This window comes from Eupeodes corollae, chromosome 3 (assembly GCF_945859685.1).
Source record: "Eupeodes corollae chromosome 3, idEupCoro1.1, whole genome shotgun sequence".
NCBI classification, from domain to species: domain Eukaryota; kingdom Metazoa; phylum Arthropoda; class Insecta; order Diptera; family Syrphidae; genus Eupeodes; species Eupeodes corollae.
In genome coordinates this window covers 109,943,930-109,966,909 of record NC_079149.1, presented here as the reverse complement: position 1 = coordinate 109,966,909, position 22,980 = coordinate 109,943,930, and the positions used below count along the sequence as shown (strand labels likewise).

The following is a 22,980-nucleotide window of genomic DNA, read 5'->3' as shown; positions in this document are numbered from 1 at the left end:
TTGTCTCCCTAAACCAAAAATAAGTCTTATAATCTGCCGTCGGTTTCTTTAGGTCCTCCCTATTTTTGCCATGTATGGTATCGCGATATTTCAATAGCAGAGTACATAAGTACCTATCGCAAATGGCTTTAAAGCTTATAACCCTTAAAAAATTTAAAAAAAGGCACAGATGATAACTTATGTACTTTTTGTACTACACAAATATTAAATATTCCAAATCTTTAAAAAATGATCAAGTACCAAACAAGCTATAATATACGGCGAATTAAATTATACCATAGATCCATCAAGATCGAGCGAATAACGTAATACTATCAACCTCCAGAAATCAAAAACAATAAAAGAACTTACAAACACACTCACAAATTTTCCCGCACACATAAAATCGAAAATCCACAATACCTCCATTGGAGACTGATTTCGCCTGATACCACACCTACCCAATTAAATTACCATAAACCAAAAGTTTCCCCTCTCGGTAAGCACTGCTTAAGATTGAAGAAAAAACTGGTATATCCACCCCCTCCCACATACCATACAACAAAAACCCCAACTTTTTATTCCTGTTCCCATTGGGCGAGACCCATGTTTTTTGTTGCTTCTCTTACTCCACATTTCCCATATTGTGGTGTCAAAAAGAGCCGCTCCGACCAGTCACAGAACTGCACTTTTTTCGATTCGAATCTTAGCACCGACAAGTGGGGATAGGTATGGCATAGAGTAATTCCAACAAGTGTTTTCGCCTCGCGATCATGATTCCTGAAGATCAGTCTCAGTTGTACTCCTATATGCGCTGTGGCTTGCGCATATGCGGTTCGCTGCAGATACTTTTTTTAATTCGCCTCGTTTTTGTTTGTTTTTTGTGGACAGAGCCTCACACGACTTTAAAAAATGTCGTATCTTTTTTTTCATTGCTTTCTGTTCTCTTTCGTAAGGCGCACGATCAGTTTTTTGTGGGTATAAACATTAAGGTGATCCCACAGATATTTTCGCCGTAAACTTTTGTGCGCGCAAAGATACCCACTTTTTTGTTGTGTTGTAGATATTTTCGCTCTAATCGGCTTTTGAATTGTGAGTGAGACAACACTGTGAAGAGATACTGTGAATCGTTGTAGCGACGACGATGTGGCGCAACCCTTTTTTGGATTTTGTTCGCGCAACTTGTCGTAGTCTTGCGGTAACTGCGCACTCGTAGAGTTTAACGGTTTTCTGAAGAAAAAAAAAGTTAATGCATCGTATCTGCATATTATAAAAGAAAAATAAAATCAAATCGCCTTAAAAAAAAAGAAGTGAAAAGGAATAGATATTTAATTAAATTACACTCGTGTGATATCATTTTTGATGAGAACCTGTTTTGTGCAATTTTAATTCGTGTGTTCAATTTATAAGTTTGATATTTCGCCGTCGGGAAAAGTTATTACCTACCAAAAAAAAGAAAAACAGAGATAAGAAAATAAAATTGTATCTTATGAATATGACGTGATGATACAAAAAATGAAAAATTTAGTGGAAAATTAAAATAAAAAAGTATATAGTAACAAGAAACAAGAAAACAAATCATATAATTATTAGTGTTGTGACTTTAAAACAGGATATATTATCACCCTCCTGCCCCTCCCCCGCATCAACCGATTAGATACACTGCGACGCAATTTTCATCTACTCATTGTATCGCTACACCTTTCTATCACCTGTTAATTGAAAAATCAGGTAAACTTCTTTCACCTGTAAATGCTTATAAGTCCGCAACGATCGTTCTTATCAGAATATTTTGTTTGTATATTTACCCAGGGACGTGTTCTTCAATACATAGGTACTTGCTTGCAGCCAATGCTTTTCTGATTAGGTACCTACATAGTGTCTTTGTCGATCAGATATTTAATATTTGAGGTGGTAAATTTGTAACTGTATGTGATGATAATTTTCTTTGAGTTATAGTAAGGTGCAGCGCGCGGGTTTGAATTCAATCTACAAATATTTACTCAATCGATCGTTAGAGTGTATTTTTACTCCAGATAGATAATAAATGTTACTGCATGATGATGAAAGAGTACCCTTACTCCTTACATATATCTTAAGTATAAGGCACATTTAAATAATAATATAAAATCGTAAATATGAAAATATTGAAATATGTATTGAAAAGAGCGCGAACGCAATTGATGACATCCGATGGCTAGTAATACTTTGCTTGCTTGTTTGTTTGTTTGTTTGATAAGGCTTTTCTATATTTGTAGGCATACGTAGATACCTACATAAACAAAAACAACCAAAGCCGTAGTTATAGGGAGGTATTTATGTAGTCATATTTATTGCCGACAAAAATATTGACAGTTTGTACATCGCAATATATGTAGTTGTTGATATTCAGATAGATATAAAGGTTGATGGCCTAATTACTTTTATTTGTCAACTTCAACTCAAAAACAATCGTTTTTTACTATCTTCAATACGGACTTACATTTAAAATTGATATACCTACCTATTTTTAAAATGTTTAATTAAAACATAAATGAATCGGATGTTATTTTTTTTAAACCTTTGAAAAAACAAACAAAAATGGATTAATTCAAATTGTATTATATTGACAAGTGATTAAGTCAAATTGATAAAGGCACTTTTTAATTTTTAGTGAGCAAACAAAAAATACTTTGATCTTTAGTACAGTCAAAGTCTAAAAGCCGTCGTGAATTATTATTTGATATTTTCTTTTTTTTACGACAAAAACAAAGTTTCCTACGAAATTGATCATGATAATGTAGAAATTATTTTTGTCGCTGTTGTTAAAATATATTGAAGATTATTATTGTTGGTTTCCACAATTCAACGTTATAGACAAAAAATAGTACTTTGGTACGACTTTACATAACCAGTATTGCCAAAAAGTTTCCTGGAACACAAACAGTGAAATGTGTATCAATTTATTTGTACATATGATTTCTTGAAAAACTGATGATGATTCAAATTTGTATGTGTTCAAAAACTGGAATTGAAATGTGAAGAACCTACAATGTTTTCATCAGGTGCGTGTGCAAAATGTTGATTTTTATAAACATTTGAATTATATTGAACATATATTGAAGCGAGCTTTTAGAATTTATTTAAAATACATTTATTTTAACATTACCTAAGTTTATGTAAAATTTAAAATTGCTAATTAAAAATACTTAAAAATTGAAATTTATTTTTTATAATGGATTCATATAAAACAACTGCAGTCTTTATAAACACAATTTATTTTGAGCTACATAGAAAATTTCTTTGAATAAAATGTTTGAGATTTAGTGATGACAAAACTTGCATCTGTAGTATCAATAAAATGCATTGTGAAGTTTTATAGAAATAAGTTGTGTTGGTTTTGAGATATAACTGATCTTGAGATTGGCGAAAAACATCGCTTCTTTTGCAACAAAAGCTCATAAGAAATTGAAAGATGAGAAAACTTTTTTAAGCAAATTTTTTCCAACATAATATACATACATAAAGGATAGTTTCTTAAAAAACTAATTAATGGAGTGTACTTTTTTTAATATCAATTTCAAATTTAGCTAAATCAATATAGTTTCATAGAAAAAGAGTATACATCAATCCCGCTTTTTGATAACAAACATTTATTAACTGCTAACAGACTTGCTAATAAAGGCTGGTGCTTTATGAAATGAAATTATACAAAGATGATTGACATGAAATGTACTGTATTTGAAAGATAATTGTCTGGCATTAAAATTCAAATTTTATTTCTGAAGTATAACCGCCACGGCTGGGTCGGACGTAGTTTAATCTGGAGGCCCAATTTCCGACTAATTTTTCTTACATTTGTGGCCGTGTTTCGGCAATAACGCAGCGGATGTTGGGGCCAATGATTTCGGACTTATTAGTGTAAACTTACGACTTGACATATCTCCACAAAAATATTCAAGCGAAGTTAAATTGCACGATTTTGGAAGCTAATTCAGGGGTCCGTAACGTGAAACTATGCCGATACCAAACATAAGAAATCATGACTTCATGGCGTTCACCATTGACTGTACGGAACCATTATTCCATCACCGATAAAGCAAACAAAACTGACAGTTTTGTGGATGTGACAGTTGAGAATTATTAATACTCCAAATACAGCAGTTTTGTTTTATAACGTATCTATTCAACAAAAAGTGAACTTCGCGAACAAAATTCGCTTATAAAAATTTGGATCAACGGTTATCTTGTTTTCGACCCATACCGAATCTACGGCTTTTTATAGGTAATCCTGTGGCTAAAATGCAATACCGAAATAAAAATAAATCACTTCACTGCTGAAAAAATGACCGACAATTAAAAAAATGTTGCCAAGAAGTTCTATACGTTTAAAATATAATAATTTTACCATCTTAAAACTTATATAATTCTTTGTTAAAAAAACTGGGCAGACGAAGTGGGAATATTTATTTCATGCAAATATTTTCTTGAATTTTATTTTAAGGATTCAAATCATGATAAAAGTAGTGTTTTTCCAATGGATATAAAATCATCACGATCCAACCTTTCAAGTCAAAGTTGTGGTTCTTTTCAAAAGTAGTTTTTATGTTTTCCAAATGCCTCCAAATATTGATATTTTTACATAAAAATACTGGCCCAATTGAATTCGGAGCTTGGTGCCAAGGAATTTATTTGTGTATTCTTTATTTTAAAATAAAAAAAAATTAAGCACGTACAAATTTTGGTTTGGGCAGAACCTTTTGTTAATTGTATGATTAGACAATGCAGAGACATCTCCTCAATGAGTAGAAAATCCGATGAACAATTAATCAAGGCTGGACCATTTTGAACTTTAAACAAGATTCACAAATTCCAATCTGAACTAAATGCTTCAAATTTCCTTTGTGTTCACTTTTTGTTTATTTCCGTGACCTTCAAAAGTAGAATTACTATAACTTAAATATAATGAAGTCTGTTTTTGCCCGATGACGTTTTCAATAGATAATTATATGTGAGGTGTTTATTTTGGCAAACAATTTCTGAAGACTGAATGTCTTTAGAGAGAGTTCTTAGAGTATTGAATCACAGATATCATTATCTTATCAATATGACACCGTTACTTAAATGGATGTCGAGAGAAAATACATAATGTTTAAACGTTTTGTTTATAAATCGATACTGAAAAACAAAAGAACGTTCGATTTTCTACTAATTGAAAGTGACAGTACCTAAAGAAAGGTTTAATTATATAGAAACAATATTTGTTTATTGTTTTAACTGATGATGAAATAAGAAAACATTCTATTTATGAGCAGTGTTATTTTTAAACTACATTTTTTTCATTTAAATGTCTTAATTTTTAACTTTTAATGTTTGTTCTTTTTGATTCTCATGAATTATCTTTTCTTTTCTCTGTCTGTCGAATGAAACATATTACATATTTTAATAAAAAGAACCAGTAATACAACCATGTATTTTTGGTATGACATTAGTCTACAGTCAAAAGATAAAGATAAGAGGCTCAAGGCCAATTTTTTATTCTTGTGTTCCTAATAAAGAAATACACATGATAGTTGATATTATTGCAATTTCATTGTTTTAATTTTTATACCTTGAAGTTTAATATGAAATATTTTTAACTATTATTTAAAAATCTAAAAAAAGATGATCTTCTACTGAGGACTTATCTTTCAATCCCCTAAGAAATATTATCTTGGCTACGGTCGCGACATCATCAATTATATATTATAGCCGGTAAAAATAAATCAATTGACTTTAATTTATAGAACCTTATATAAATAGGGCACCTACAAAATTTACGTACACACGAATTTGTACTTGTAATTCTTTATTTTTATTATTTTTAAATCAACAAGTTGTTTTTATTCGATTTGAAATTCAAGATAAGAGTCGAAAGTTCTTTAAAAGCGTCAAAATATGGGGAATTTCGTAATGATTCATAAGTGAACATTTAAATTTCATTAGAAATATATATATGTAGGTATGTACCTATTAGTTGGCTTTTTTTAATTTTGTCTAATCATGCAAGAAATTATATGAACTGATAAAAGGTGACGGATAATTTTCTAACTATAAAATTGTGCCTATAACCTGTATATTAATCGGAAATCATAAAATTTAAAAATGATTAAATAGCACGCGTAAACACTTAGCATTTACATACTTTTTTATGAATGGTGAATATTATATTTTTGATTTTGGTTTTATTTTTAATTTTTAAAATTAAAATTGTATACCTTATTGATATTTTAAACAATTATCTTAAAATAGGTACAAATTAAATCGAAACAAAAATTACAAGTCATTGTGGTTATGTTTAAAACAGGTGTAATTTTTGTTTAAATAAAGATAAAGCTCTTTTGAGTTTTGAATTTCAAATTTATCAAAAGCTCATGTTAAGAGATAACTTTAAATGCAGGCTTATAAAGAACTTCACACGTGTTAAATACACCATTGCCATTTTACAAGTTTAGTTATGTTTTTTTTTAGGATTCCCTACATATCTATTTTTTCGGTTATATAAGGCTGAAACTGTGTTATTAATTTTAACTATACTACAGAATTTTGAATATTGATGTTAAAAATAAAAATTATATTTTTAATTAAAATCATTGAATGGTTATTTCATTGTATTTTTCATTTTTTTATGTATTTCATACAATTAACAATGGAAAACGATATTAACTAAAATGGCAATCACGCCTACGATTGCACATATGTACAATAATTACAAAAAAAGAACCTATAACCAATTCGCACATTTCCAGACGTACGTTATCGATAACATAAAGAACTGTCATAGATCTTTTCTTCTTTCTAAAAGCGTTCAATCAGAAGATCCCTGTGGCCAATTTGTATTATCTCTTCGATAAATAACACCTTCGGCAAACTTTTCTCGCAAAGCTGCGAACTTTGACTGCAAAATTTTCACAATTATTAAAATTTCGTAATTGTAGTAGTCTTTTGACTTGTCTAATTTCAAAAATGACAGCTACCTTACGGATATTAAATTTCTTATACTTACTTATTCCATATTTGATTGGAACTGATATTAACATAGTTTTGGAGAAAGTAAAATCATTGCACTTGATATTTCAAATGATTTTGATAGAGTTTGCCACCGAGAGCTCTTATCGAACATGCGTGCATTTGAAATTGACGAATCTTTTCTTTGTTGGATTAGAAATTATTTTCCATACATTTTCATTCAAGTAGTATTTTGTGTTCAAATCTAATATTCACAAAATAAACGCTGGTATGCCACAGGATTCCCTTTTGTCTCCAACACTCTTCGTATTTTTATAAATGATTTCACTTAATTATTTTGCTGATGGAAATATTCTCAACATTTCCTATCCGTTTTTAGAAATAGCTTTCAGTTCTAGGTTTGTGTACACAAGCCAATTGTTGTAAAAAATCTGGTTGTAATGACATTTTTTTTTAACCAAATCTTTGCAAATGTCATCGATTTTTAATCGTTCTCAATTTTTCGACGTTCACTCTGATAAAAATGTTGTTGCAACGAAATGTTTCGACACAAGGATGCGTTCACTGAGAATGCTCAAAGTTGTCAATTTCCAATTATGGAAAAGCGTTCTTAATGAGTCTTATACTAAAAACTAATTTTTTTTAAATCCGTTAATAACATTTCCTTTCGCCTTAAGCATACACTTTTCTTTATTTATATGTTCATTATGTCAGCAAATAATAATCAATTAACAAATCATTCAACTGATCAATCAGTATCTACGTGACATACAAATCCACGTATCAAAAACCCATAAAAAAATCTTGTGTCATTCTTCAAACTATAGCTATACAGATACTCATTTTCAAAAGTCATTCAAGCACTTCAATAGAATCTACCTAACCGACTCACAATAGATTTCACGTTATAGTTAAATTATTATTATTATGAAATTATAACAATTATTAGATATTGTTGTATTGTTTTTTTTTTTTGATATCTCTTTCTCTATATCGTAGAAATATATATTTTGTTGTGTTATTAAAAATAAAAAAGTATCTAAAGATACACACAATTTTATTTTAAGTATGACAAATATAGGTAAAGTTTTTGGTTTCTCTGACTAAGGCACAAAGTGTAGGTATTCTATTATAAGAGCTCAAGACCGACAAGCAAAATTAGACCAAACATTTTTTTATTCATTCAACAATAAAAAAAAGGTTTATAATAAAATGATCGATAAGTTTATCGGTAATCTAAGTTATATGATTATTATATGGAAATAAAATTGATTTTTACATATAATCTATCTGTTTAGTTGTATTTTACCTTTTTTACAAAATTTATATCGTCACAAGGTGTAATAATTTGAAAACATTCTGTTTTATTTGTTTTGAATATTTTATTGATGTGTATGTCCATGACATGTTTTTTTTTAAATGTCGCCTCCAAGCTTATCAGTTTTGTAAATTGAAATTCTTTACTTTACTTGGAAATTCAGGTGAAAATCAATATACATACTTGTATATTCTTTAATTTAAACAAAAATATTAAATATTTACTTATTGATTATACTCTATAAATAAAGATAATTGAATGCAAGTTAAGTAAACATGTTTATATATGCGCGCAGGGATTTGATTCAAAATAATATCGAATCGGTATCAGGTTGATGATTATCGAACTTACATATATAGAATAAGCACCTGAACTTCGTTCATTTTCATGGTATATTTTAAAATATTAATAACAAGAGTATTTCCGGAATATAGTCAAGAGTGGTAAATGTGAATATTTATTTATCTGTATGTATTCGACAGTTTGATTAGTCAACTAAATTATCATAGTAAAAGGGGATTTTTCATATTACAAAATAATAATGAATACGAGGTACTTGACAAAACTTTAATGAAATAAATGATTGTTTTATTTTAATTTATTTAAGTGCTTTAAAATACTTTACAATCATTTTGTAAATATGTAAAACAAATAGTACTTTAAGTTATTAGGGATATCGACATTACTGACAAATAAAGTGACTCAGAAACAATCACAAGGTTAATAAATGACTTTGATATACTTAAAACAATTTATATCGAAAATTAATGATAACTTAATAAGAAAATTCATTTTTGTAAAGTAAGTTGTATATACAAAAAAGAAAATATGCTACTTTTGTAACCCTTAAATGAAAAAAAATATTATCAAACTTAACACAAAAAAAGGTGAAAGCACCAGAACGTAGATTTTTTACTTTCGATTTTTGGTTTTTCAAAATCAAAATAAGATCAGGTTTCTGATTTGGGATGCCCAAGCTGGGAGCCTAACGAAATACTCGTAATCTACATTCTAGAAACCCGTGCGGTTTTGTTGAAGAAAAAAAAAACACTTTAAAGACTCCAAGTTACGCAAGCAAACTACTAAAATGCTGAAGACGTTATATTTTCTATTGATTATAAAAATGCTAGTGAAGATATTACCTAGACCTACAAATATTAAAAGAAAAAGTTGTGTTGTAACAAGCAAAAGTTTCTCCCTTATGTCTACAGATTTTCTAAAGTCCCTCTATATCATATCATTAGCTTTTTGCACAGATGTATACAAAATGGGAGTTCTTCAATTAATCTATTTGAATAAATGATACTCTGGTAGCTTCATATAGAATTTATGGATTTATAACTTTCCTATTTTTGACTTATGGGCAAAGATAACTGTAGGAAAGTCAAGAACTATTAATTAAAAACGTTGTAAGGGTTTTTCTTTAGCTTACAGCTATTTTAAGCTGACCAGTATTGTCGCAAAATTAACTGTTTATGGATTCCTTCACCTTGCAGAAAGAGTGCTTTTAAAAATGTTTAGACAAAATAAAACAAGATTGAATTTATACATAGTATTTTCAAAACTTGATCAAATACTTACTTTCTTAGGTCCTCAGACCTGTTAAGTCTGTTGGGAACTCCTTAAGGGGCAAACACCCTCTACTGCGGTTACGCGCCATTGTGTGCGGTTTCCGAAGATGTGTTTCAGCTCCCTCTAACTTTTGCCTAGTAAAGCTGATTCCTACTCGACTGCAATTAACTTTTCTGAAATTCCTCTCCCCCGCAAAGCTAACACAATGCACACCCTGTTGTCGCTATCAAACGCACTGTTCAATAATGATCCGCAGGGTGTTAATATGATCAATACCAGCGTGAAATCCCACTTGTTCGGCATCGAGTGAGGCTTCAAAGTTTTGTCTGATGCATTCCAGTATGATTTTTGCTTCTATTTTGGCAACGGTATGAAGCAGTTCGCTCGATGACGTTGGCGCTGCTTGTAAAAGCTCTGCTTGAATTCCATCATCCCAAACGTGACTCTCACACCGAAATGTTTGAAAGTTGTAAGTCACTAGGCAGTAGTGCTTACCACACTTTTTCGCCAACTAATTTAATTTATTATTTAACTACATTGGTTTTATTTAAGGTAAAGTAGAAGGAATGGAAATTTTTGGTTAAAAGAAATTGAAAATCAACTTGACTTTCGAAAATGACAGTGTTAAGTCAATATTTACAATAAAAGTTAATAATACTTACCGACGGAAGTGTAATTAATCGAAAATGACTAAACTTGCTCCATATTTCTGGTTTGTTGGTTAGTTGTTTATGATGTCGACTTAATCAAAAATCCAAGTTTCTGACATTGAAAGAGAATTTTGTTTAATATGCAATTGTTAACAACTTATCTAAAACACTTTTTTTTGAGAGAAAATTGACGAATTATTTCAAAAATAGACAATTTGCCATAAGGTATACCATACTTCTAAAGTGAAAACATTGATTCAAAAAAAATAAAAGTAAGTTAATTTTTTTTTAGAAAAGTGAGTTGACGTGCAAAATCAAAAAATGAAATCCAACCGCAACACAAACATTATTGTGATATGAGTTTTATGAAAGCCAAAGAATTCATTGATGCAGTAACTTTAAAAAAAAATTGGTTTTGTGTACAGTTTTAGAAAACAATTATTTCAATTCTGAAAGTTTAGAACAACAGAAAAATCATATAAGCAAAACCATTTTTTTAAAATTTGTGTGTTTTTTCTTTAGCAAATAATGTATTTGTCAATTATTGATTAAACACCAAGAAGTGAAGCAGTCTTTTCTCGGGCAGTAAGAGCAGTTTCTGTAAAGCTGGTAGATTCAATTTTTGTCTAGGGGTTTATGACGTTGGTCTTCTAAATATTCTTGATTTTCAACCTCGAGGTCCGAAAGCAACATGGCAACAACTTTTTTCAGATATTACTGCTTTGAATACAATCATGTTGAATTGAAAAAAGCAAACTATTTGGAAATAGTAAATAAAAATGTTATGACCATTTTTCGTTAAGAACTTTTAATGAAAATTTTAAAAATCAAGTTTTCGTTATTGCTAGCATTTGGGTACTTAGGTTTAAATTTTCATGTCAAAGTCTTAGTTTTAAATTTAATGAAGTTATCTAAGTGTAGGTTGTTGACAAATTTTCTACTTCCCTAATTTGATTTAATTGTCCTTAATATCATTTCTTTAAACTTCTTTAAAATGTTTCTATTTCTATTCCATCTTTTTGTACCACCTAAGCCATTAAATTTCTAATGTTAAAATTGTTAAAATTTAATCGGTTCAATAACCATTCCTATTTTCAATCCGAAAAATTAATTTCTCAAAACCATGCTAATAGCTAAGTCATTTTGTAGTGTGATGATAATATCACTATCTGCATATAAAAGAATATTGTTGTTGAATGAACTGCGAAAAAATCAAAGAGAAACTAATTCAAAATTCTAATAAGCACTTATCATTTTGAAAAGAACTAAAGAAACCGCTAATTATATCTATCATACATTTGATAGGTAGCAGTTATTCATTTACCTTGCTCTTAAGATAGGTACATACTCGTTTAGAAATATTGCGCTCCAAGAAAGATAAGTGACAGATGGGCGTTGATTATAATTCTTAGATTTGATGTGTAAGCTGAAAAAATAAATCTACTTTTTTTCCATTCATAAGGTGTGTTAATTTGATATTTTTATGGTAATATTGTGAAGTGTGGCTACAGCAAAGTGTTTAGGAGGTGTTGAATAGATATTTTGATTAAACACATACAAAAAATATGAAAGAAAATCACTTGAGCACGTAAACTTAATTTAAATATAAAATTATAGGTTATGGCTTATGGATTATGTGGGAAAAATAATAGTGTTATGGTCTACCCATCTGTGGTAAGGATTAAGGGTTTTAGAAATGGAGAAATTAAATGTTTTGAGGGCATATAATTGCAATAGAATGTGTGCTGAACGATAATTTAGTAATGTTGCTCAAACGATTTCTTGTTGGTTGAATATGATGAATAAATTATTCTGGTAAAAGAGTTTACTATAAAAGCTTTACTAATAAAGAATTTTTCTATTTTTTATTTCAGAAATGAAAATTTTCAACAAAAGTCGCTACAAGTAAACGAGACTAAAAAGAGTAAAAAAAATATTCAGCAAAAATAAAAACAAAAATATTTAAACAACATTAAAAAAACTAACAGAATTAAAAAAAAATAACAAAAAGTTCCTCGAACAAAAACAAACAACACTCGATTATGCCATTACTCTTAGCCAATCATCAAAATATAGTTTCATCATCCTACGGAATGTTACTTGATCACAATAGATACAGCCGAAGCAGAAGTAGTTTCATCGCCCTGGAACATCAGCAACCCATCGACTTTACAATGTCGAAATACAAAACGGATTTAAGCCTCAATAGTCCCATCAATAGCATCAACAGTAGCATCATCAGTAATATTATGACAACGACGAAGACGAAGACTACGACGAGCAACAACGATGACATCGCCATCAGCAGCCATCTGCATCACCATCTATCGCACAATCATTATCCGCTGCATGATCATCTGTTCCAGCCACAGTTGCAGTTGCAGTCACAGTCACCATCACAGTCGCATTCGCATTCCCATTCCCATTCGCATCCGCACTCGAATAGGCCGGGCTCCTCGCCAATGCACCAGCTTAGCCATTTATTTGGAATCGGTGCTGGTAGTGGTATCGGTGGTGGTGGTGGCAGTGGTGTACTTGGCCAGCTTCCATCACAGCACGAAGTTGCACCACTTCCAATGCCACCCACAATCCAGACAACGACTGCAACAGTATCGTCGTCGTCCGCGTCCGGGTCGTCATCGCTTCCACAATTCCATCCCGGCTTCCATCACTTGGTAGCATTCAGCCCGCAACATCAGCAACAGCTGCAGCAGCTCTACACGGAGTTCTGCAACAGCAGCAGTGGCAACAACTGCAGCGATCCAACTTCTGGTTCACTTCCACCATTGGCTCAGTTGCCGCCACCACAGTCCCCATCGCCAGCCATGGTAAAAGTTCCTGTCTCAACCGCAATACCAGTTCCAGTCTCGGTAGTAGTAGCTGCGAGTGCGGGTGGTTCAGCCCCGCGGACCACGACGCCTCCAGTCAATGCCGATCACCATCATCACTATCATCCAGCGCAGCCGGCACTCCCGCCTCCGCCACCTGCACCATCCGAAGGTAAGTCGTTTCTATAATTGTTCTTTCCCTCTAGTTCTGCCCTCCTAGGTCCATCCACATGGCTCTCGGTTTATAATGATGATGACGTTCTTTGTGAGTAGAGAACAGAGTATAAAAGTTCCTCTACCCGGGGGCGTCGGATTTGCCTCTAAACGCGTGACGCACATTTTGACCCGTGCGCCAGACCCCATCAGACCTCATACCCCAAAACCGATTCAAATCAAACCGGAAAGACAAAATGGAATGTTACAGTCACGATAGACATTAGATGGTCTCGTCAGCACAGTAATGTTGTGCTATGGCCAAGACAAGAAGAGGCATCTCGCTGCAGATGAAGTCGGCCATTAGCGGATCATTTTATAAATTTGAATTCTTTTTTCTTCCTTCTGCTTTTTATATGATTCTAAATTATTTTCCCCACGCACAAGCTCAAATCTACATAACGTGTAATTAGAATCTTATTTTCGACTTCTAATAATTATGGTTTTGTTCTCAATGGGATGAAGTGTGGAGGGTATACTTTGAGACGGGGAGAATTGTAGTTTTGATGGATTTTTACGTTTTCGGTCCATTTGTGAGGAAAATTACATTATTTTTATGAATGAGTTTTTTTGTTTTTGTTTACTATGTCTTCTTTAACCGTGACCCTGCAGCGCACCTCTTACACTCACACTCACACTCACACCACGCAGCGTAATACTGTTGAAAAAAAAATTTAATAATTCTTTGGTGAAGAAATGTTGAATCGGGCACATTTAATGTCCAACGGGTGCTCTCGGAAGTTGAATTAAGGAGGAAGTTGTGTGGCTTAGGGCATTAATATATGGATAAAAGCTTTTTATTGTTTTAAGTATTTGAAAGGCTGTAACTGAAATTCATACTGTATTTAATGAAAAGTACACTTTTTTATTAAATACAGGATGCTCTCTTTGTCTTCAAAATCATTGTGACTTAAGAAGATTTACATAAAATTTGTTCTATTTTTTCTAAGGTATTCTTTAAATCGTAGTACTTCTTTTAAAGTTAGAAACCCGAGGAGTTAAGACTTAGTTTTGAATTGAAAAGATGTTATGTAAAATTGAATAAGTAGATATTTAAAAAATTGGAATGCTGATTAAATTAACAAATGACATTAATTTAACTTTTATACAATAAGCTTTCTGTACGAACATAAAAAACTGTTGGCACAACATTCTTAAGAAGTGATGATATTAATGCTTTGGGCATTGTTAAAATTTCGGGCTCTCCAAGACTTACTCGTAATTTGCTTATTTTTTGTGAAATTTTGTGTAATTTTTTGGAAGAAAAAGTTCACTGCTTGATTAAAAGGAATCAATCAAAGGCAATTTCAAAAAGATTTAATCGTTCGTTAATTAGTAAATAATATAAAGACATATAAATGTAAATGTTAAACAATTTTGTTTACTTTTTTTAAGGTTTTACTACTTAATTTGTGTTTTTGTCTTAGATCGTCTACAGTTGGCCCAAGTTTGTTTTTAAATTCAGAAACTTTACAATAACTTTTTTAAATCCAGAAACTTTATAATTTCTCTGGTCTTGGGAAAAAGACCAAAAATTTACTAGATTGAAGCGTGCACAAATTCCTATAAAAGCTTCCAAATTCGACAGCACCAAATTCGTCTGCGCTTTCTCATACAATGAACATGTTTTTGCGTAAATCTTGTGATTCGTCAGCGGTGGGAAAAATAATCTCGGTAAAATGATTAAGGCGTTCGTAAAATAGGAGAAGATTTCCGTAAAATAATAAGGAAACGATTTGAGGAAATCGAATACAAGAAAAAAAAGAAGAGACGAGTGGTGAGCACTTTAAAAAAAAATAAAAAAAATACTACCCAAATTATAAAAAATGTCTCAGAAAAAAACTGAAAAAATGCTGTATCGGTTCTTTTAAGTTGTTAGAATTTTCAAAAAGCTTCTCAGCAGTGTCATCTTTAACATTTCTTGACAATATACATGCATGGACAATGTTTTTAGGATAGCATATTTTACCAACTATCTTTATAGTAGACATTGACAGAAACTCGCTTAGTAATATATTATAATTCTTCCAAAGAATCATCCCAATTCCAATGAAACACGTAGTTAAATTTTATGAATACAAATTATAAAAAGAAAATCAAAAGAAAAAAAACAAGTTTGCATCTCAACTCTTTTGTTTTGCATTCACACAAAAATTGCTGTAATTATCTAAATTGAATCACAAATCAATACAGATGTTCAAAAAATCCTTTTTGTTTTTGTTTGTTATTTATATATATTTATTTCTTCAATTGGTCTTCTGCGCACACACACACCCTCTGTTTTATGGTAAAAAAACACTGTTCAAAAAATATTTAATAGCCAAAGCTATACCATAATCATCATCAGCATCATCATCATCACGGACGGACACTCTCTGGACTCTGGACCGTAGAGAATAATTACCATCAATCTGTAGACTTACGTGATATTTTTTCATGTTCATTCATATTAGTTTGTGCTGAGCTACTCTTCTATATCGTCCCCATCACAGTCGTCCACTCTCCACACCATATCCAACGCATTTGCTTATATTTTAAACCTTCAATAACATATGCAATCACCAAACATGACATTCATCATAACTTACCCAGAGAGACAGAGATTGGGCTGGACTGGGTTGGTGCAGATCAACAGTACAATGTTCTTCAAAACAATCTTCATCACTATACGTATCAGCAGCGGTGGCGGTGGATGTGGTGGTTGCTGCAGCATTGGTCGTTGTGATATGGTCCTTCTGTAGCAAAAGTTGGAGAAGACGATGGACAGACGGTTTATATTCATAAATAATAAACCATGCACCAAGGTTGCAAGGCTATTTTGGACGAAACGTCGCGTTGCTCGACTGAGACTATCACTTGTATCTATAGATACGATGAAGCTTCGACTTATGGGGGTATATGGCTTTAACCTATCATTAGCATTTCCGCTTTTGCATCATATTTAAGCGGTTCCATGTGATTTAAATCACATTTCTGCTGTAAAAGAAACCAGCTAGCAGCTCCGCACCGACCACGGCCGGGCAAAGAGGGGAACTGCAAGGAAGCGCGAAGGTCCTTGCTGTGTTGTTTTATTTTGCATAGTCAAATTAGTGTTCGCCCTCTTTTCATTCTGGCGACGGCCGCAGAGGCGGCGGCGGCGTCAAGCGACTGGTATCCCTTTTAATTTCCATCTTCCATCCAGAATAAACAGTTAACTATGGAATTGGTTTGTTGGATAGCTGCCACACCACCAGAAACGAGAATGAAAGACTGAGCACCGAAAGTGGGAAATTAGATTTGTATCTCTGGCAGATCAAATTAATATCAGTTCCTGGTATTCAATTCGGGGCCAAAATAGATCAACAGAAGCACCGCAAATGAAGGGCAATCAAAAATAGTGCCCCTAAACTCAACCTATGCTTGCTTGTGGAAGCACCTTTTTTTGGTTGAGGATGAGTTAAATAAAATAAAAAACAACATACAAAAGCCAGTAGTGCTCTACCGCACATCATCCAAAAAGATACAAATTCATTTGGTTGCGGTTTAAATTTATGACCTCACGGTTATGGTGCCTCTCTCTCTTAATGTTCCGATGCCGGCCGCAGCTTCATGTTGCTTGGCCCGCGTTGCCTTTTCAACACCATGCCGAAGAGAATTTTAACGTAACGTGAATATGTGAATGGGATGTACCTACACAATTCCATGCACACACATTGCCTCCTTATAGACATCATCAGGCACTAAAGAAGGTTCTTCTATAGGTGCTCATGATGAGGCTAAAGGCATTTTTATGGCGACCTCAGCTAACGAGAAAATTTTCTCACCAACTTACAAAGCCAGGATGGTGGTTGATGATGGTGTGTGCTTGTGGATTTTGGCGCCACTTTAACGGCTTAAGTGGTATGGAAATAATTTTATTACCTGACAAAACCATTGCAGTTGTCTTGAACAAAAAAAAAAAAAAACCCTTTCAAAACTTATTTTAAAGAAGAGCCGCAGAAGAAAAATGCTTCGTGGCTCACAATCCTTTCCAATTCTCCGTTGAATATGTTCTAAAGATGGTTTAGCACGATGGTCCTAAGAACTAATGATTACTCCATATAAACCACTTCATTACGGCAATATGAAGCTACTACTAGTACCTAAATGACCTTGACTCAACAAGTTCAACAAAAATAAGTTATAGGCTAATGCTGATGTTGATGCAAATAATTGAACTGTACAATCTTGTTGTTGCAGAAGCTCAACTTAATAGAGATTAAGTTAATTCTTCAAGGTCTCTGTGTGAGCCAACAAATGACTATCACACTTCTTGGCCCAATTATCTCATTATTTATGCATCAGCCAAAGTTAGCTCTGATGATTCTGGTTCTTGATAATACAAAAAAAAACCAATTGCTATAAAGGATAGAGATATTTTACCAGATTACTATATACCGCTTTGTTGCCGCCAATTACTGCTGTTGCTGCACTCTACTACAGAGTTGTTTTTGTTGCCTGATGATGCGCGTATAAATTAGTCCGTCGCTTGCTCGATCGCTCGCAGACGAAAACAAAAATAACTCATCCTAAAGTTATTAAAAGATGATTTGCATAAAAGTTGAATGAATGATTATTGCCAAAGGGGGCAGACGACCTGTAGAGGCGCGCGGCACGTTGCGGCGCGATGTGTTGTGTAATTATATTTTTTCAAGCTTTGTGAGATTTGCCGCAGTTTAAAGATCATCCCCGGCATTCTCCGTGATAATTATTTATTAATAGTATGCAAATTCGTAAAAAAAAACAGTTTCTGACTCAATGAATCAATGATAGAATTTGTAACAACTCAAACTTTTTAATTGATCATTGATCATTTTAATATAAACTGCATTTTTGGTAGCGTAGAAAAAAATACAGTTTTTGTAATTTCAAATTTAGGATGAGTCTTCAATATTCCAAAAGATAGGAGCACGTGCGTCGGTATATTTAGCATCTACCATAAGATACAGTAGAACTGCTCAAGATATTTAAGGTTTTAATGACTTACAACCAACTTGTCAAAAACGCAGGAGTTTTTATTTTGATGAAAAACAATTATATATTGTACTAAAATGTGACAAATATGACAATGCAAAATATTGTGGTAACCTTTCTATAAAAACTAATTATTGAAATCTTTTGTTTTACAAAAAACGAAAACTTTCAAAAACAACTAAAAACTGATAAGAAATGGTTTTCGACCCAAGTTTCTTGAGAACAAAGAACGATATTACCCATGTTTTTTTGGCCATCAGCAGTAGCCAGATTTTTGTATTTAAAAATTGGTACAACAGATAGAATACCAGTCAGAATAATAAAACAAAAAAAAACTCAAATAGAAGAAAGTTTTGTGAAAATCAAAAGTTTAAAGTAACTTCAGCAAAAAAAAACTAAATAAAACTAATAAAATGGACAATTTTGAAGAAGAAATGGTAAGAAAACATCTGGAAATTGAACTTCTATAAAAAAAGTTCATTTAACAATTTGACATAATATAAAAACTTCAAGAAAGGGTTTGGTTCGTAGATCACTACATTAACATGTGGTATTAAAGCGAGCTTAAAGCTTGCCTTAATTCTTTATATATCTGAATCGACTTGAAATGAGCTTGATTCCGGTCGGGGATCGGAGTCGAGTCAAAATTTTTGAAGAAGTTGGTGCTGAAGGTGCTGAATATTCGGTTCTTGATTGTTTAACACGAATCAAACTATCTCACTTGCATTTTAAAAGAAACATCGAAACACCATTTCCATTTTAGAAAATGCCGTCAAACTTACCCATTTTTAAATCTCCTTATGTGGTGGAAACACCAAAAAGATTTATTTAATCTAAACTGAGATAAACCTTCGGTGGATACATAGAAAAACTTAATTAACTTTTCTGTTCTTGCAAAATAAGCCCAGTTAGTCCATTTTCCTTAACAAAACTAAATGATATCATCAGTAACAGATTGATTTTTCTTCGCCGATGGAAAACAGATGATATTAAAGCACAACTACTAAACGAACACAGCCATCGAGATACAAATGCAATATCAATTGTACCAACATTTGAGAACAAAATCACATAAGATTCGTTCGATACTCGTATGAATTTCAAAAACCTATCCGTAGTAAGATTCTACTTTATCTTTTGTCGGTGTTATTCGTGTAAGATCCTAATATGCTATTAATTGATTTTCCAACAAAACACGGGTATTGACTTCAAACTTGTATTATCTTACAGAATATTGACACTTTTATTTTAAAAGACTTAGAAATATTGACAGTCAGGCACAAATGGAAATTTATCAGAGTGGGTTGCGTCCAAGTTTTTTTTTTTAGAACTATGATTAATTGTTGGTAAACTGAAATTATGGACATACGCTGGAAAAGAACTGGAAACATATTTATAATTTATTAAGAACATCGGTTACAAAAAAAGTATTTTTTTTGGATTTTGGGTCGAAAGTCTGATCGTATTCGGATCCAGACTTTTAATTAGAACGGAAGGTTATCACTGCACATTTAACATAAACCCCAGTATTTAGGCACCGCTTACAAATATTGTTCAATGTTCTGTAAAAAAAATGTTTATCTTGACCCTCAATTTACACATTTTAAGGGGCTTAAGTGACAATTTTAATTACTAGATTTTTTTGAAAACACTTATGTGAAATAAGGCATGGTCTAACTAGGCTACTCCCTATTTATGAAATCTTTGCAAACTTTCAGCAGTTTTCAAAATATGTTACATTTAAGTTTAGAGGGCGTTTGGATGCATTTCATTCCTTAGTGTTAAAAATTGTGTTAAAACTTAGCTTTTTCCAAAAAAATACTATATTCTATTCTTGATGCCATTCAATAAATACGAAGAACGCTACAAAAGTCAAAAAACGAGAAAGTTCTCTAGAAAAATTTGATAATTTTTCCTAGAAAAATAAAATAATATAAAGAATTTTGTGGATTTTTTGGCATATTTTCTTCCGGCGCAATTTTCGGCAGTCTTTTTTTTCTATAATTTTCAGACTGCTTACTTGTAGATAGGAACCGATTCTCGAAGACGAATTAAAAAAATATAACACGGATATAGCTTCTTAAGAAATATTCTAAAGATCAAGAGAAAGTAAGATTATTTTACTTTATATTTCAAATCATTTGATGAAGTTTAGCTTCAAACGCGCAAATGGAAATGTGTGAAATTGGTTACTTAGAATCTCTTCATCGTTGGACTAGAAATCAATTTTCATATAAGTATTTTTGCATGGTATTAAATCCGATATCTAAAACTAAACGCTGGTGTTATGCATTCTAGATTCACACTAGATTAACAGCAGCGTTCAATCAGGAATTTTTAACCTTTACACTCAATGTCACTTTCCATGCGTGACACTTGCACAGGGGAAACTTATCAGTCTTCAGTACTTGGTGTAACAATTGATTAATCACATATGACCTTTAATGACTGAAAAAAAAATGCTGACAAGTTTTTGAATACTCTCAAGAAATTTCTAAGTTTTTCTGTAACTTACAAGGATTTATTTAATTTATAACTAAAGTACAACTCACATATTTGGGCGCATATAAGTTGCCCCTATATGAAATTTCTTAACACAAATAGCTTGCAATTCCTTATCAAAGAATTCTGCCGTAAGTTCACAAAAATCTTCATTATTTTACTCTTAACCTGATTTCAGACATACTTACAAGTATGAACATTCTTTTTGCTACCAAACATCAAGAATGCTGTGTTCAAATTTTAAAAATTTTAAAGGTGTCAATATAAAATAATATTACTTCGCAGTAATAAATAAAATAAACTACTGGGTCGAACGAACTTGTTCTTGTATCTAAAAAGTCGCTTTTTTTTAATTCCTGTATTTTTAAATTTAAAAATATATCTAAAAAAAAGTTGGTTTGAAATAATTTTTAAATGCCATTTTATTTATCATAAAAACCTCAAATTTTTTAAGTTTAGATTCGAAAATTGTTAAAGCGATTTTTTTTAAATTATATTTTGTTTAAAATATTTAAAGAACATAGTTTCGTAAAAAATAGTGACCTATTTTTGACATATCGAGTTTCGAAAGAAATGTTTGTAACTTTTTTTTTAACCCAAAAATAAAAGCTGGCATTTTGGCTTCCAAAAGAAAATGTTAAGAGGTTGTGCAGAACATAAATTATTGAAATCGGTTGACTTACTTTTAAGAAAGCTTGAGAAACGTGAAGGTTATCCTCATTGAAAGAAGATAAGTTGACACAACAAAATAAAAAAAATTAGTTTTTGAGAAAATTCGAATTTTAAGTTTTTGACAAAAAATGTGTATGGGACTACTGTTATTTTTAGTCCTAGATTAAAAAAAACGACACACGCGAATTGGCTTATAACCTTAACTTTCAAATTTGAAGTCAATCAATCCAGTGGATCGGGCTGTAGGGGCAGACACATCATAAATTAATATCGTATTGTCATGTCTGACTGGGTCAAAACTTCTCTGTTGCAATTCAGCGTTCCAAAATTATACTTACGTAAATTCTGATATTAAAACTCAACTGTTCAAAATACTTTAAAGAAAAAGGATTTTTTCAAGGTAAAGCATAATTTTAAAAAGCAAAATGACAACAGAAAAACGAACCACTTTCAATGTTTTATTCCCACAAAATTCTAGTTTTTGTTTAAGTACTTAAAAAAGGTAATGGAAATGGTTTTTCTCGTTTGCGGATATATAAATAATTAAAGATGGGTCTTAGTTCACAAAAAACTAGACTGGACAAGCCTTTCGAAAGGCAAGTTTCGATCTCGTCAGGGTTAAAAAGTTTCGATCTCGTCTCGGCCACACAATCCCTTCTCAATTTCTTTTATTAGATACAAGTCTACAACGCCTGGATGAACACGTGATCATATCCTACATTTGATTTTTTAATTTAAATATTTTAATCCAAGTCAGAAGACAAACGGCTGGTTGCTTAGACATATTTTGAAGATTGACCCCTCTTCACCTTAAATTATTGGACTATGTGTGACTCTGTATATTAATTTTGCATTAAAAGTTTGATTTTAAAAGAAAATAAATTCTTAGTAGTAATTGTTTGTTTCCATTTTAAAAAAAAAAAACTTTCCCCTTCAAATTCAAGTAAACATAATTTGCATTCAAATTTCAAAGTATGTGTAGTAATCTACGAGAGCACACCTTCCAATCAAATACCATCGATCCATACATAATACATAATCTAATTCACATCCCATAATTTGTGCGCAATATGCCCTTTACTCAAAAAATAAAAGGAAACTAAAACTAATTTAAGATAAACATCTTATATCGATGGATAAAGCCTCTGTATAGGTATAGCCTGCTTTCCTATATAATAAACACTGTTCTCATCACCATCACAATATTCTACTCTTGCTTATACCCATTTTACTCTTAGCTAACAAAATTGATCCTTCTCATAATGAT

At 31.8% G+C, this 22,980-nt stretch overlaps 1 protein-coding gene across 1 annotated transcript in view; it reads left to right on the top strand.

Moving 5' to 3' along the window:
- The first annotated feature begins 810 nt into the window (after positions 1 to 810).
- Positions 811 to 22,980, top strand: part of LOC129950350 (protein nubbin) — an 89,239-nt gene continuing 67,069 nt past the window's right edge. The window contains exons 1-2 of the mRNA XM_056062260.1: positions 811 to 1,710; positions 12,381 to 13,506. Coding sequence (XP_055918235.1) covers positions 12,549 to 13,506 — 958 coding nt within the window. The 5' untranslated portion in view covers positions 811 to 1,710; positions 12,381 to 12,548. The remainder of the gene's footprint in view (positions 1,711 to 12,380; positions 13,507 to 22,980) is intronic.